Source organism: Ascidia mentula, chromosome 7 (assembly GCF_947561715.1).
Source record: "Ascidia mentula chromosome 7, kaAscMent1.1, whole genome shotgun sequence".
NCBI classification, from domain to species: Eukaryota; Metazoa; Chordata; class Ascidiacea; order Phlebobranchia; family Ascidiidae; genus Ascidia; species Ascidia mentula.
The window spans coordinates 6190668-6206036 of NC_138572.1; the positions used below are offsets into that span (position 1 = coordinate 6190668).

At 41.0% G+C, this 15369-nt stretch overlaps 1 protein-coding gene across 2 annotated transcripts in view; it reads left to right on the forward strand.

The window, feature by feature from the left end:
- Nucleotides 1–15350, forward strand: part of LOC145909168 (inactive phospholipase C-like protein 1) — a 34087-nt gene extending 18737 nt beyond the window's left edge. For both annotated transcript variants that reach the window (XM_082996493.1, XM_082996491.1), the window contains 18 exons: nucleotides 212–393; nucleotides 1525–1745; nucleotides 2411–2559; nucleotides 2803–2922; nucleotides 3804–3909; nucleotides 6104–6258; nucleotides 6751–6875; nucleotides 7162–7245; nucleotides 7636–7795; nucleotides 8028–8174; nucleotides 9019–9188; nucleotides 10028–10114; nucleotides 10502–10614; nucleotides 11226–11311; nucleotides 11371–11479; nucleotides 11934–12146; nucleotides 12457–13298; nucleotides 13619–15350. In XM_082996493.1, the coding sequence (XP_082852619.1) occupies nucleotides 212–393; nucleotides 1525–1745; nucleotides 2411–2559; nucleotides 2803–2922; nucleotides 3804–3909; nucleotides 6104–6258; nucleotides 6751–6875; nucleotides 7162–7245; nucleotides 7636–7795; nucleotides 8028–8174; nucleotides 9019–9188; nucleotides 10028–10114; nucleotides 10502–10614; nucleotides 11226–11311; nucleotides 11371–11479; nucleotides 11934–12146; nucleotides 12457–13298; nucleotides 13619–14194 (3645 nt within the window). In that variant the 3' untranslated portion in view covers nucleotides 14195–15350. The remainder of the gene's footprint in view (nucleotides 1–211; nucleotides 394–1524; nucleotides 1746–2410; nucleotides 2560–2802; nucleotides 2923–3803; nucleotides 3910–6103; nucleotides 6259–6750; nucleotides 6876–7161; nucleotides 7246–7635; nucleotides 7796–8027; nucleotides 8175–9018; nucleotides 9189–10027; nucleotides 10115–10501; nucleotides 10615–11225; nucleotides 11312–11370; nucleotides 11480–11933; nucleotides 12147–12456; nucleotides 13299–13618) is intronic.
- The last annotated feature ends 19 nt before the right edge of the window (nucleotides 15351–15369 follow it).

Sequence of the window (15369 nt, forward strand, 5' to 3'; positions counted from 1 at the left end):
TAAAGATACTGCTTCTTATGTTGGGGTCATCACTCATCCCTTGTACTACCGTGCAGATCCTTAAGAGTTTAACACCAAAACGAATATTTTATGCTTGTAAGGCCTTAATGAGGTTTCATACTCTTCTGGCTGTTGTATTCTTGCTACAACACAAATCGTTTGAGCTTCAATAACGCAACTCATCACTAATCACGTGCGTTTGATTTCATAGGAGCCGGGAACGAAACCAACACTGCGAAAGAAAACTGTTTCATTCAGTCGACTGCCAAGTGAAGCGTCGGTAAAAAACTCGACCGATTGCATTACTCTGATGCAGACCGGGCACCAATTCGTTAAGATGAGATCAAACGCCAGGGTATACAACCGCCTATACTGGCTCGACGAAGTGGTCAAGTAAGGCCTTGTTTTTATGTGAAATTTTGTCCCTATGTTTTTGGTGCGATTTTTGGCAATATAATTCGTAATGGAATGTAGGATTAACTTTAAAAAGATGGCGTTTTTGCCGGGAATAGGTTTTAAAATGATTGACACTGGAGTTCGAAACCTCTGCATAATGTTGGTTAGCAAATATATTGCTCTTGAATGAATTTTCAAAATCTCGAAAATTCTTACACTACTATTAATTAAATCGACCTTTAATGTATGACTGTAATCCAATTAGCTTGAGTTCCAACAGCATTTTACCAAATACACGTCTCAAAGCGTTTTTTTCATAGAAAAACAAGAGGCACTGTTTTGTAGCAACCTAACATGTTTAAATTAGACTTCCACCTAATGGGTGTCAATCTCCCCCATGCGGTACCACTGTTTGCGGCTGCATCAGACCGATGCCGTATGACCGAACTTGCGCTTGTCGCTTCCTATTTGCGGTTTGATTCGTTTTCCCCTGTTTTGCCGGCGCGGTTTTGAGCCATGCATTATTTAAACGTATTTTTACAGCAATCTACTCGTCAAATCTCGTCGCAGACTTCCTTGTTGTTCTGCTGTGTAACATAAGGGGTGGCCAACCTTTTGCTTCCCGAACACCAATATGTTTCACATTCAATTCAGATGCACCACAACTTATATATACGCCTGTTCATTCCTATGATTTGCAGTAGACGAAGCATACTAAACAGTGCAATGCGCCATAGGTTAACAACCCCTGCCGTAGGAGACTCCTAGCAATGGAGCAAAAATCCTCATTTAAAACAATCAGGCGACACTAATTGGAACCTTTGTGTTGAGGGCAATTTAGGGCGCTTTTGAATTATTTATGGCCATGGGTAAGTTACAGTACCTTATAATTACGATAAGATAACGTTAAGTTAAGGTTGATCCTGTTTTTGGTCTCGCAAGGTCAAAGCAATGTACATTGTATTAGTAAATCACTTAAAATATCTGATTTTCCGTGGTATATTCACAAAACCAATAGCAGTTTTTGGTCTCGCAAGGTGTTATCAATGTACATCGCAATTGTATCAAAATATCCACTAAAATCGTCTGCTTTTCCGTCACATATTTACGTAAATATCGATATTGCAGTTGCCTGAGGTGGGAACCGTCAAAGAAAGACTCCGGTAAGGCCCGGATCGACATCAGCTCCATCCGCGAAGTTCGTCCTGGAAAAACAACTGAACTATTCCTTACATCCGACATTTCAACCCACTTTCCCGAAGAATGTTCTTTTTCTATTGTCTATGGTGACGGCAAGACATTGGATTTAATCGCGAATTCGGCCGACGACGCAAACGTCTGGGTTACAGGTGCGAAAATGACGAACTGCCGGCTGTAGAAGTTTTGTTGTCCGTTTTATAGATAATTTTGAGCCCTCTGCGTGCATATAAACTGTAGGAATCTTATACATTGATTAACAGAAATAGGTAAGGCAGCAGTGTTTCGTGCAGTCGCATAATTGGCAGGTTCACTGCGAGGGACCTTGCTTGGCGATTACAACCATATCGCAACGAAGTTTAATATATCGTGAGGTGCGACATGTTTCCTGGGTCGATATCGAAACACGTAAGTTTGGAAACATCGATCGGTGGCTCCTTTCCCGATGGCAAAATTCCTAATCCTTATAATTTATTTAATAATGTGCGTACGTTTTTGGAGCTGTAGAAAATGCCAGCACACTGCCTAGCTTTCGGTTATAATTTATGTAAGTTTCGACAACCTATGGCCTGAATGGACAAAGTGGTGACTTAGTGTCACTGTTAATTCGATTGATACCAAACTGAGCCATTAAAAGACCAATCATATGGCTGAACATACTGCGGCAGTCACAATCTATACTTCCAAGACGTGAAAATGGGCAAAACATTACCACGTGTGCAATTTGCGTGGTATGATTGGCCAATACTTTTCAAAAGTAATATTTGTCCAGGAATATTTGTACTTTTTCTAAGGTAATAACCATTTTCGTGTGCAGGTTTACGCTGTCTAATGTCTGGCCAGGATATGGAAGGTCTTAAGATGCGCGGGGACGCCAGAGACACGTGGTTAAGTGGAGTATTTGACAGAGCCGATATCAACTCGGATGGTTTTCTTGACGAGGAGGAATCCCTTAAGCTCTTGAAAGTAAGCGTTACGTTTAACAACAGCCGACACACTCCTGTCTTGTCGCCCATGAGAATGTTGGGATATTCCTATCCATATTTTGAGAATTCTATCTGTTAACAATATGCTATGCTGAATTTCTTATTTGTATGGCGTTGATACAGAAGTTACTTCAATTCCACTGCAAGCTTTGAGCATTTTTTTCCAAGATAGTGGTTTTGCTTTTATTAAAATACGCCAGTCGCTAATTATTACGTCATACAGAGCCTCAGTGACGGTATTCGGGAACTGCGAATCAAGCAGAAACTCCAGGAACACGTCCAGCTGCGCGGGAACACTGACAGCGCGCGACTCAGCAAGGATGAATTTGTCGAGTTTTTCAAGGTCAGTTGTGTTTTGATATTTCCGTTTATTACTCGTGATTTGGCATTCAGGATTGTCTCTGACTTCCACCCATCTTCCATATTTGTAGCTGGAGGGTTCTGCACTATACTAGCAGTCTTCAATGTAAAGGAGAGGGTTCGGTTAACTGATTGTATTAAAAAAATGTTGCAACGAATAGGACAGTTTCTTAGATAGGAAACTAATCGAGAATTAACAAAATTCTCCGAGAATTAGGTTTACAGTCTTCGCGATCCTTCCAATTATGCCATTGCATGAAACAATATTCTCGAAGAATCAACAATAGTTCATGTACAAAAAATTTCCACAAATCCCAACACAATGGCCTTGACATTAAAATTATAAATCTATTGTGGATTCCTTGCCATTTTTGCCAGGATCTTTATCTACCTGATATATTCCAAACGTTCAGTCAACCGAGCATTTGAGTGCTTTGGATTAAACGGGGTTTAGTGAACGAAAAACCGTTAAATAATGGCGCACTTTACCTACAGTGTTGACGTGTGAGCAATTCAGGCATTGTGACGCTCCTAGGATTCTGCCTAGGTTTTAAAGACACATAATGTAGTCAGACAATCTTTTAGCCTTGGTAGGCAATCCCATAGGGCGTGTCTGTCATCGTCGCCTTATGGTCAAACGAGCGTATCGTGCAAGTTATAGCTTGTGTTAAATGAATGGATGGTGTTTTTTGACACAAGATAATCCCTTGAGGCTAAACCTGGGGTTAAATTTTTGTAAAAAATAGTAGTTGTTTGAAAAATAGCGCAGTTGTTGTTTTTTAAGCAATATTGATGACTCACCCCACACACATATTTTCTAAGTCAGTTCGAAGCTGACTTTCTGAATTTATTGATTGTTTAAAGGACGTTGCCACGCGACCGGAGATCTACTTCCTGCTTGCGCGGTTTGCGAGTCGGGATGATCGGTTGTCTGTCGATGATCTGCTGGTGTTTCTAGAAGCTGAACAAGGTAAAACATCAATTAGTCATCGCACCTTGCTGAGGGTATCCAAACACTTGGAACTCCAGTAAAACTTTGCCCATAAACAAACGTCAAAAATAAGATAATAGAAATGAATAACTTATGTTGTTCCAGTCCGTTATAATAAAGCTGTAAAATCAAAAGTTACATTGCCGCAAAGATGCTTATATTTTGGTAACTTTACATAAACTATATTTGGTGTCAAGCATGGCTGATGAGACATCATGTGTGTTTTGGGTTTGATATCATTGTTTGGGCTTCTGAAAACATGCCATTGACAACTCTGCAAGTCCCACTGTAAAACTACACCATCGAAGTGTCTTTTTCCCATTAGGTTTCATAAAACCGCACAAATGTTCTGTTCTGCAGGTATTCTGGTATGCTTTAAATTGTCACTGTTGCGCTGCAACATTGAGTCACAGCGGTCCAGACAGTCATGTTTAAATGGTTCAAGCACAGTCGAGTTAGGGCAATAGGGCGCCTTTTTCAATTAAGTCCCAGATCTCTATGTGAAGTGTGTCGGCTTCAGAATTGAGCCACATAATGGTGAATTATTGATCGTTGTTTTGGAGAAATGCTCTTCCAGCACGCAGTACTTTTCAGCCCTTCAAGTTCGCCTTCAAAGTAATGATGTGGCTTTTGAAATGTACAAATGTTTTTCATGAGTAACAGTGGGTTCCGATCGACACACCTGTATGTTTGTTCCAATTTCATATGTCAACATATGTTGTATGTAGAAGCGTTTAAATTATGTTTGAATTGTTTGTCATTGTTTTAACAAGTCACTATCTGCATTAACTCACTTAAAAAATATGATTAAAAGATTTTATACAAATGAAAGTTATTTAAATTCTTTTTTTCATGCAACGGCGTAAAGCAGTGTCAATAATATCGCCGATTTTATCGTTTGGTCCAAGGATTGTGGCGTGATATATACAGCATTTTGCTGGGAAAACTGTAACATGTGACGCTATATGTCAATTCCGTGCGACCTTGCGCCAATCTCATCCAAGAGATGCAATATCCCATGACTGGAGCTGGAGAAAGAGACGAAAATAGTTGATTGCAATACTCGCCAAACAAAACTGTACCGCAGACCGCGCCATTCGCTCAGTTACATAGGCGTTGTTGTTAATGTTAGTTTTAAGTTGCAAAAGTTGTAAACCTCTGCGCAACCAACTCCAACCAGTGTTATATCTCACGTTAGTTGGTACTTGCTGGAAAATGTATTGGAAATACACGCTACGTTTCATAACAAGGATGGATGTAGGTGCGTTGCATATTGTCGCCTGGAGGCAATGAGCGGTTTTGAGTGAACGAGTCAAAACTTTCCCACAACCTACATCTGGTTTCGGATATCAATGGAAAGACTGTGTTGTGTTGACGTAGATGTACGTTGGCGGAAAAACACAGCTCTTTTTCATTGAGAGAGCAGCACCCTCGCTACCAGTACCTTTTCCATTCTAACCTTGTAAATTGTGGTGTAACTTTTTCGCTGTTTGTGTCGAAGTAAACCTTGCACTAGCATCAAATTTACGCATAATGTTTATGTCATTTTGTGACTATGAAGGACACATACAAATTGAGGACATTGCTAAATTTAGGGCACAGTTGTGGGTATATTACGTCACTACTTAATGTATCCGTTTGTATGATACGTCACTTTCTTTAAGTAAACAAATCGTGATCTCACTGACCTATTTCTGCAGCAGACCCATTTATACATTGTTCTGTATTTTCATCATCTGTGAAATGAATGCTTGAGGTTTATTTTGTCTAAGTTTTTCATCAATTCCACGCGTTTCGTTTACACAAATCGATATGGTGGATAAGGGCCACTGTTTCAAAGTAACACATCTCATCAGTGCAGCTACACGACAGACAGTGACCCTGTCTGCAGCTCTCTGTAAAAATCATTATTGCGTCTATTGCTTATACAAGTTTAATTGATGTTTGACAAGAAATGTCAACATCAGTAAACAGTCAATTTTAAAAAGGACTGCTCAAATAAACCCTGATGAAGTCTTGCTGTATGGCAGACGAAACGTCGGAAGAATAAAGTACGTTTATTTATGCCAAAATATCAGTACTGTTTAAATTATGGTATGTCTGCCAGCAAAAGTAGCACAGTAAATAGTCAGCGTAGAGGATTCTAAGAATAAATATTATTATTGTTGTATAGGAATATCGGGCGCTACACACGAATCCTGCATTGAACTGATTAAATCATATGAGCCGACCGAATCTCTAAGGAACTTACCAGCTTTGGGTATCGACGGTTTCACCAAGTACCTCATGTCGGATGAGTGCGGACTTCTAGACCCGGTTCATCTTCAGGTAATGTTTGTGACAAGAATAAAATACATTTTGCATTGATCATTTGCAATAACAGAAGTTCGTGTTTTTGGATAATTCTACAGGGATATGGTAATCTTGTTTTGTATAGCAGATGAATTTGAATACAACCCATGATCGCTGACTCACATTAATTACAAATTTCTATTTAGAAAATAATCTTACATGCAAAGATATACAAATATTACCGCGCATAGAGTCGTTGAGTTTGAAGCACTGCTTGACATAAACAAGCTTTGTTGATATTTATGTAGTCAGTTATAGTTTACCAGTGTTTTGTCATTTAAAAATACTGTATTGATAGCAGGCACAATGTGCATGATTGCGTTTTTTTACTAATTTTGTGCGAATGTGGGCATTCCGTTTTTTGTTCCTCTTGTTGCAAAATGTAAAACACAATCCTCTTGCTACCGTTTACATGGAAACCGTACAACCAGTAAAGAGCTGTTGGTTTCAAACTTGTGTGGGTTTCAGGTTTGTCAGGACATGGATCAACCTCTCTCCCACTATTTCATCGCCTCTTCGCACAACACTTACCTTATGGAAGACCAGATAAGTGGCCCCAGCAGCGCCGGTGCCTACGTCAGGGCTCTCCTCCGGTACTTGATTAATGCTTTGATAATACACACAGAGCTACTCTGGCAACGAGACGCAGTAACTCTGTGTTTATTTCTCATTATGTCTGGCATCTGCAGTAACAATTTCTTTCTTGTAAGGTTAAATGTTTATGTGGGGCAATTACTGGTTAACTGGTGATAAAATATAGGGGTTATCGTAAGACGCAAAAGTGTATCATGTTTTGTTTTTGGAACCGATTTGTCTGCACTTAATCTCGTGTATTATGTCTCAAAACCAGTCTGTCCAAATTGCAATTGTGTTTCGCAGATGTTGCCGCTGCGTAGAGCTCGATTGTTGGGACGGACCAAACGAGCAACCCGTTGTAACGCACGGTCACACACCCACAAATAAGTGAGTATATGCTGGTATACATTCTGTGCAGACCGGTCAGCTCATTCGTTCTCTGCGTTGTTGTTTTCCTAAATGGTGCAGTTGGCAACGCCCACGCGTTTATTATATTCAAAACTTCTACTTGCACCATTCTCCGTCACGTGATTCCACATTTGGATGCTGTTGAATGGAGTTTGGTTTGGTTGCGATGAGGCAAAAGTTCACCCGCGATTTTAGCTTACTGTCGACTATTCTAAGGCACTTATACTGCGTACACTAGAGTTAATGCTTTTATTCTAACCATGCAGGAACAGACCATTGCATTTTCACCGTCCTCATTTCCATTATAGGCTCATTTGCTTTTGTATGACTTTCCTGTCCAAAATATTGACATCTCATATCTTCCGACAGAATCCCATTCCGACAAGTGATAGAAGCGATCAAGGACAGCGCCTTTAGGAACTCCCCTTACCCAGTAATCCTGTGTGTGGAAAATCACTGCAGCGAAAAGCAGCAAGTGATATTGGCCGAAGATCTTACAACCATACTGGGAGACCAGATTTACACTGAGGTTAGGATATTCATACGAAGAAGGCTAGGTTTCTTCTTTTGCCATTGTGTTAACGTGACAATTTTTAGGATTATAAATTATTTACGATGTAGATATGCGTTGACGCAAAGTCCGATCAGGTACTTTTTCTTTTGCCAAAATTTTGATGGAAGCAAAACAAAATTCTTGTGCTGTTTTTGCTCAGAACATACCTGGCGCTTTTGCATGTATGCCAAAATAATTCTATTTTCAGACTTTATCGAACGAGGCAAAATGTCTGCCATCCCCCGAGGCCCTCAAGAATCGATTCCTCATCCGCAGCCGAAAACTGCCACCAGAGTGCGACAAAGAGGTCGGTTACGTCTTAGAGGACGACGAAGGTCAGGAGGTCGAGGAGAAGGTGACTTTGAACTGGACCACACAGTTGTTTCTTTAATTGTTTTTATGACTCATCAATGAACAGTGGTGGTTATTCGGATTAAATCTTGAGACATTGTGACGCACAGACATATACCGCGTCTTAATTCGCGTTCTCGTTGCATTGCCGCAAGGGGTTGTGAGCCAAAGGCTGTATGTTGTATAGAGCACAGCCAATGCAAATACCTCACTGGTCACAAGGGATTATAAAAAACCCTTGTCCCTAGTGAATTGCAACAGCACAGCGTCCAATGGGCCGTTTATATTGGCTTGTGGCGATAATGACCGGATGCACTACACACCAGAGACTAACAATTGGATTCCACAGCTGTTATTATGGACACTGCATATCCGTACATCCGTTACTAATATATTGATGAGATGTTTTATGTAAAAGAGTTCCTATCTGTCATTTATATTAAAAATTGTTCAGAGTCACATATAAAATGTTTAGGTACTGTAAGACATGTTGCGCTGTTCTGTTGTAAGGTTTCTGTTTCATTTTGTTGTAATACGGGTTCAAAAGAGAAAAGCTCCAAGTGTGATTTTGCCAATATAATTTTGTCATGGGTGTTTGCATAATTTAAACACAATCCCACAAGGCTGTATTCGCGTAGGAATGCCACCTGCTATTTGTTTATTAGAAGTAGAAGAATTGAGCACATTACTCTACCAATGCACATTCATGAGATAGGCCTACTGTACCTGGACCTGTAAACATCGCGGAAAAAATTTAATTAATGTCAAGTCATTAGAATTATGTAGTATTGAATTTGTTTGTTTATTGTTTCGTGGAATGTTTAATGCTAAAACTACTCGCTTTGCAGATGCCAACGCCTCCAATATCACCCACCAACGGTGCTCCTTCCATTCCAGTTACGGAACGCCGCCCCAGCTCTAAGGGACTTCCCCTCGTTCGACAACTGTCCGACCTGGTTTCAATTTGTTCCTGCGTAACTTTTCTCGACAATTTCGACGCGCATCAGCGCACATACGGGTGAGAGCATTGACATTGTTCTTGATCGATTTTCTTTTGCAAAACTACATGCAAAGTTCCAACATTTATCCACCATCAGCGTTCCACTGCTGTAACGAGTTGTGTGACGCATGAGAACACACAGTTATTTTTATTGGCTTGTTTAATCACAAGGAGCTGCCGAGGGAAATAAGGTTTAACCACTTCACCAGGTCAATAATAGGACAACTTATTGCACAACGTTGCGTTTTGTCATGTTTGGTTTGCAATAAGAACCACTGCTAAATTGACCTTTATGAGAGTTTGCACAATTCTTGGGCTTTATCCCGGGGGTTTCTCTTTCAACTTCCGTGGTTATGGAAACTGTTGCTCTGTGTAATTAGATCTTACAGGGACCATCATGAACTTGTGTCTGGGATCCGTCCCAGTGTTTGTTTCATTTCCTGGTGGTTTTCATAACGACTTTCGTTTTCCATATCAGTATTTAAAAAGTTTAAGAGGAAGCCTTGTTGGGTAACAGGCGAAACGTCGGTTAATAAAGTTACGTTTTTATTGTAAGAGGAACAGACTATTAAATTACAATATGCCTGGCAGCAACAGAAACATTAAGTTTATGTTATGTTAGCCTGCATTTTTGACATTCTGAATAGTTATTTTGATAAGTGATGTAGTTGCATTTTGATATTCTGAATACATATTTTGATATTCTGTATAGTTAATCCTGTTCTTGTACAGCTAGGAAAAATTTAACAAAATTGTTTTGGCCGAACAATGTCTGAAACCGTTTTCAACTGTGGGTAAAATAATACAAAAAATAACGTTTATCAACGCTGGTAATGATCCTTATGTATCATCTCCAGTTGCTCACATACGTGTTCATTAAACGAACAACTCGCCGTCCGCATCGTTGACACCACTCCCGACCAGTTTGTTGTCCACACTAAGAAGTAAGACAATATATTATATGTTTTTCTATATTTGTTTCATTTTCGTATCTCTTTTCCGACCTGTCAGGTGAACGTGGATGTGATCCAACTAATGGCTAAAACTGTGTTTATTTGTTTCGTAATTTGTCATAATTCTAACGGTTCCTTGTGTCAAAAAAAGCCTCAAGGCCCATCTAGAATTTTGTGAACGATTACAGACTGTGGGATTTTTAATAAACGTGGGGAAGCACCTGTAAATAATCATTTTAAGTTTTAAATATAAAATCATTTTAAAATATAAAAAAAAAATAGCTGAATTTCCGACACGAAAATCTTCTATCTGACAAAAATACTCAATTATTCGAGGATTTTATCATTAATTTTGATTGAATTTCTCATGTTTTTCAGGTACTTAACGCGTGTGTTTCCGAGCGGACTGAGGTACGATTCCAGTAACTTCAACCCACAAGATTACTGGAACTGCGGGGTGCAGATTGCCTCTCTCAATTACCAAACACCAGGTAAAGTTGCTACACGGCCTTTAATTAAGTGACTTAATGACTTACATACAAATAATAAGTAAAGATCCTGTGACGCTTTTCTATAATCGGGGTCACCAAATGTGGTGTTTTTTTCAGGTATCCAATATTATAGCTACTGTGTTGCAAAATCTTTATTTTTTTTAGAGGAAGGGCAATGTGAAATGGTTTTAAATTACTCAAAACCCCATGCAGCAACATCTTTACTGACGGCAACGTCAAAGGCGTATTACAAAACTTTAGTAAATGTCATTGACAAGACTAAATACTTCACTGTCAAAAATAATCTCACGACCATGTTCGGATGTGAAAATGACTTAGATTGTCATCTCCTGTAAAATCCAAAGGGGTAATTTTCATGTGCCTTATCTTTTAGATTAAGTAGATTCTGTTTGAATAAGCGACTAATGATGCCCACAAGGATAAGCGACATATACATATATGTTGAAAACCTTGTGTGGGAGAACCATATTAGGGTTTATGAAAGACGTTGTTGAAGATATCTGTAGGTCATGAAACTATCAGGAGATTTTAATAATATAAATTCTCGTCGAGTGAAAGTAAAGATTTTATTATTATATCATGCGTTTCAGGTTTGATGATGGACATCAACGACGGAAGATTCTCCATGAACGGTAGCTGTGGTTACGTACTGAAACCAAGTGTGATGCGTGAGCCTGTAAGTTATTTATTTTCGTAATATTTCATCATTATAACCTATTTTTTTACATCCGCTAGATGGCGTACTACAGCACGCAGCATACCGATACCATCCCTGGAGTTCCAACCAAAACACTGAACCTTCGCATCATCAGTGGCCAAAACTTCCCCAAGCCCAGAGGAGGCGGTGAGTTCCCGCTACAGATAGGTCTTAACCCCTGTGCTTACTTTGTCGTGTGATGCTGGTGTTGTCTTGCAATGCATCCAGACCTAAAGGCACAATGATTAACCAATATTTATAAGAACCCTGAACCATAACTGTAAGGTTCACTGGCATAGCAGCCGAACTGGATCAAAGTCAGATTTGATCGATATATGATGGTTGAGATTACCAAGCCATAGGGCCTTCACAGTTGGGCGATCCCTTTTATGTTATTGTTTTTGCGCACCCCGACCAGGATTAAATTGTTGTGTTGTCGTTACTCTACGCAAAGTGAATTGAAAATAATTTGGTAAGGTTTGCGATCGTGTTTATACATTGAAATGTAGCGGTAGTCACTGGTCAATACGTTTTGCATGTGTTTAATACTCCTAGCAACAACCATCACACGTTGTTTGACCGTTTACGTGGGTTTTCGCAGGCGCTAAGGGCAATGTTATCGACCCCTACGTTCTGATTGAACTTTTCGGCGTTCCGGCCGACTGCGCTGAGCAACGAACCAGAACCGCGCCCAACAACAGCGGGGAATCACCGGTGTTCGACGAATCCTTCGAATTCCGCCTTACTCTGCCCTCTCTCGCCCTCGTGCGGTTTGTTGTGCTCGACGACGAGTTTATCGGCGACGAATTCATCGGTTTGTTGCTATTGTACTTACTGTAAACAGCAGATATAGGGAGAAAACAAACAAAGTATTTTAAAGTAGCTGTGTTACTTGAGTGTTTAAACGAATTATTGCAATAGATTGATATTTTCTGGGGCTCAAAACAATAAAGTGGTTTTCCCAACACAGCGAAGTTAGTGGCAGATCTAAACTGCAAAAAAGCAATGGTTTTACTAAAAATGTGTCTTGTGTTTATAATTTTTCAATTGTAACTAACATATTGTTTCATTGTGCCTACATTTGAGTCTTTCCTGTACTATAAGAAACAACCTTTCGCACACAGGTCAGTACACAATTCCGTTCGAATGCATGAGACCCGGTTACCGCCACCTTCGCCTCCGTTCCATATTCGATGAACCGCTTGAAGATGCCACTCTGTTCATTCACGTTTCGATCGTAGATTCGGAGGCGGTAGCAGTTGGGTCTGGTGGCGTCGCTGCCGCCGTTTCCCAGTCGAACACGTCTGGCGGAACGCTGAAGAAGCGCGGAAGTTCGAGCAAACGATTGAAGAAAACCCGGTCGCGGAAGGATATCGATTATCTTGCGATACGCGAATGCTCTTTGCCAGTTTTGGACGATCTGTTTCGTAAAGCCGACGCGCCATTGCGTCATGCTACGTCACTGCGGGAGTCGCAGCGCTGGTCTTTGTCGTACTTGCGCGAGGCTTGTGGTGCGGGTCCACTGGCATCAGTCAAGCAGTGTGTTCGGTGCTTAGCTCAAAGGCTAAGGGCTGACTCTGGACAAAGCGACGGTTCTACTCCCCGCCAAAAACGTTCCTTTTCGGCTCAGTCGGCGGATGACGACACACAAACAGCCACTGAGAGTGACCAAGGCGACTTACGGCGAAGCACAGTTTCCGGTGACGTTCGCTTAAAACGGCAAGCGTCTCAAACTTCACAATCTTCCACCGATTCGTCGTTCACAGCATCCCCGGTGACAATTCTGCGCCAGGAAAGAAGACTGCTGTTGGATCTACGCGCACCTTATAGTAACAACGAATACTGGAGGAAAGCGGGATTAGCGTTGGACGCTTACGTGTCGGACACGCTTGCAGTATTGGACAATGCTCCCGGATGCTGTGCGTCCTTGGAAGGTTTCTGTCAATCAATGGAAACCTATTATGAAGTGAGTGCGTGCAGTTTTATGATAAGGAAACCTTAGGAATTGCTCCGATCACCAGAGGTTGTTAACGAAAGCTTTTTTGTGTTCACTATAGGTAGCGCCTACTGAACAGGATTTAACCAAAAGGAACCAAACTAACCTACTTAAAACTTTTGGCGCCTTAATTTTGCAAAAATATATCTCTCTTTTGGGCATTATCTTTCTACCAGCGACAGCAATTTATCAGGATAGGAAGTTAATAATAACCTGCTTAACGTTTTCTGATGGAAAAAATTAACAATGAAACATATGTAAGTTTTTACCTAAAGTGTTTGTTTCTTCAGGAAATTCCTCAATTGATAAGTGGCAACATTCCATCAAATCAAGGAGAAGGTGATTCTCTGAGTAGTGGTGTGATAAACGGGGGTAATGGAACCCCGGTATCGAAGAAATCAGCCAAGGCAGCAGCTAAGAAGAAATCCTCGAACAGCCTGGATGGCGACCGCAAGAGGCGCCAAACGCTCGAAGAAAATCTACGCTGGAATCACAGCATTGTGAAAGGGCAGGTGGAGCTTTTGCGCGCTTGCTCAGATGAGGCATCGCGCTCTCTAGCGGACATATGGGAGGCGGCGACGCGTTGCTGCATCGCAGCTGAAAAACCGAAACAAACCGATACGACCAACAACACGAACGGCCTGGAGAAAAGTGACGGTTCGGGGAATAACCAAAATGGAAACAACAGCGCAACGGGCGCTTTGGCGCCGCAAACGGCAAAGTACAACGGCACGAAAGGACTTTTCGGTGTGGCCAAACACACCTTACCGCCGTTCGCTCGTTCTCGATCAACCTCGTCGCCTAAATTCCCAAAACAGGACCGCGCTACGGCTGATGACGCGCCATACCCGATCACACCATTGTGACGTGGCTTATCGACGCGCGCGTTCGCCTAATTGCGTGAGGTACATCGGTCAGTGTTGTTCAAGTGCAATCAATCTTTGCCGGCACTTGTGGCTTTTATTGAGATTTTGCTCGTGTGGGAGAACTAGATTTGCTTGCAGCCCTTCCGCATATCGGCCTCAAAAGCTACCAACGCCTTCTCATCAGTCCCGTTGCTTGTAAAGGCTAATTTCTTCGGTAATCACGACAACCAGTTGCGTTGGGATCCTATTGTTTTTTAATTATTCCGTTTTCTTCTGTACATCTCATCTTGTAGAAAATAATGTTTATCAACATAAAATTTTCACCATTTTTTGCTTTTTAATTTTTTTTTTAAAGCCGACGCAACCTGTTCTAAAACTATACTTTGAACAAAGTGGGCCAATGTTATTCCCCAGCTGTTTATGGACTTTTGTTTGTCATGCCATTTCTTTATACATGACACACCGGTTTCTAGGTTAATTAACAAAAGAAAGTCATGACACATGTTGACAAGCAAACGTAATATATTTAAAATCGGCACACGCGAACTGGTTTCAATGTGCTTGCTGAAAAAGCCAATAACATTTTGCCGAATGCATGCACTTCCCTGTGAGCTGAAGTCACTGCGCAAACCAAGTCATTTGAAACTGCCCAAAGCTGGAAAATGAGGCCACACTGAGAAACTATTGTAATATACAAATGCTGACGTGGTTACTCTTCCGCTAGACAACTTTCTCATTCCTTTATACTGCCTGGTGGTTGTTTGGTTAGTTCATGCCCACTAAAAAGTGCGCATGCGCTTTGCAGTATAGCATTTCAGTAGCTCTCGTTTCTGCACTTGTCGTAGTTGAGCGTGACTGCTCTGTCCCTATGCTTCGCCGCTAAGTGGCGCTCCACATAAAACTCTCGCTTTTTTCGCTCCCTCCAAGACCAAATTTACAAAGCCGATCAACTTTAAACAAACGTTTATTTTCTGGTATTTTTCGCCAACTTTTCCTCACAAGTGTCGCGATTATGAAATTTCGAGCGCGATGTTTTCGCCTCTGACGGTTTCTGATGCATTTGTTTCCCCTCCTCCACTTTTCGCCGATGTTTTGTTGTTGTTTTCTTATTTTGATCGATTCTCTATTTTTCCCGCAGTTCCTAATTAATCCAAGGTAAATATGAAAAAAGAGTC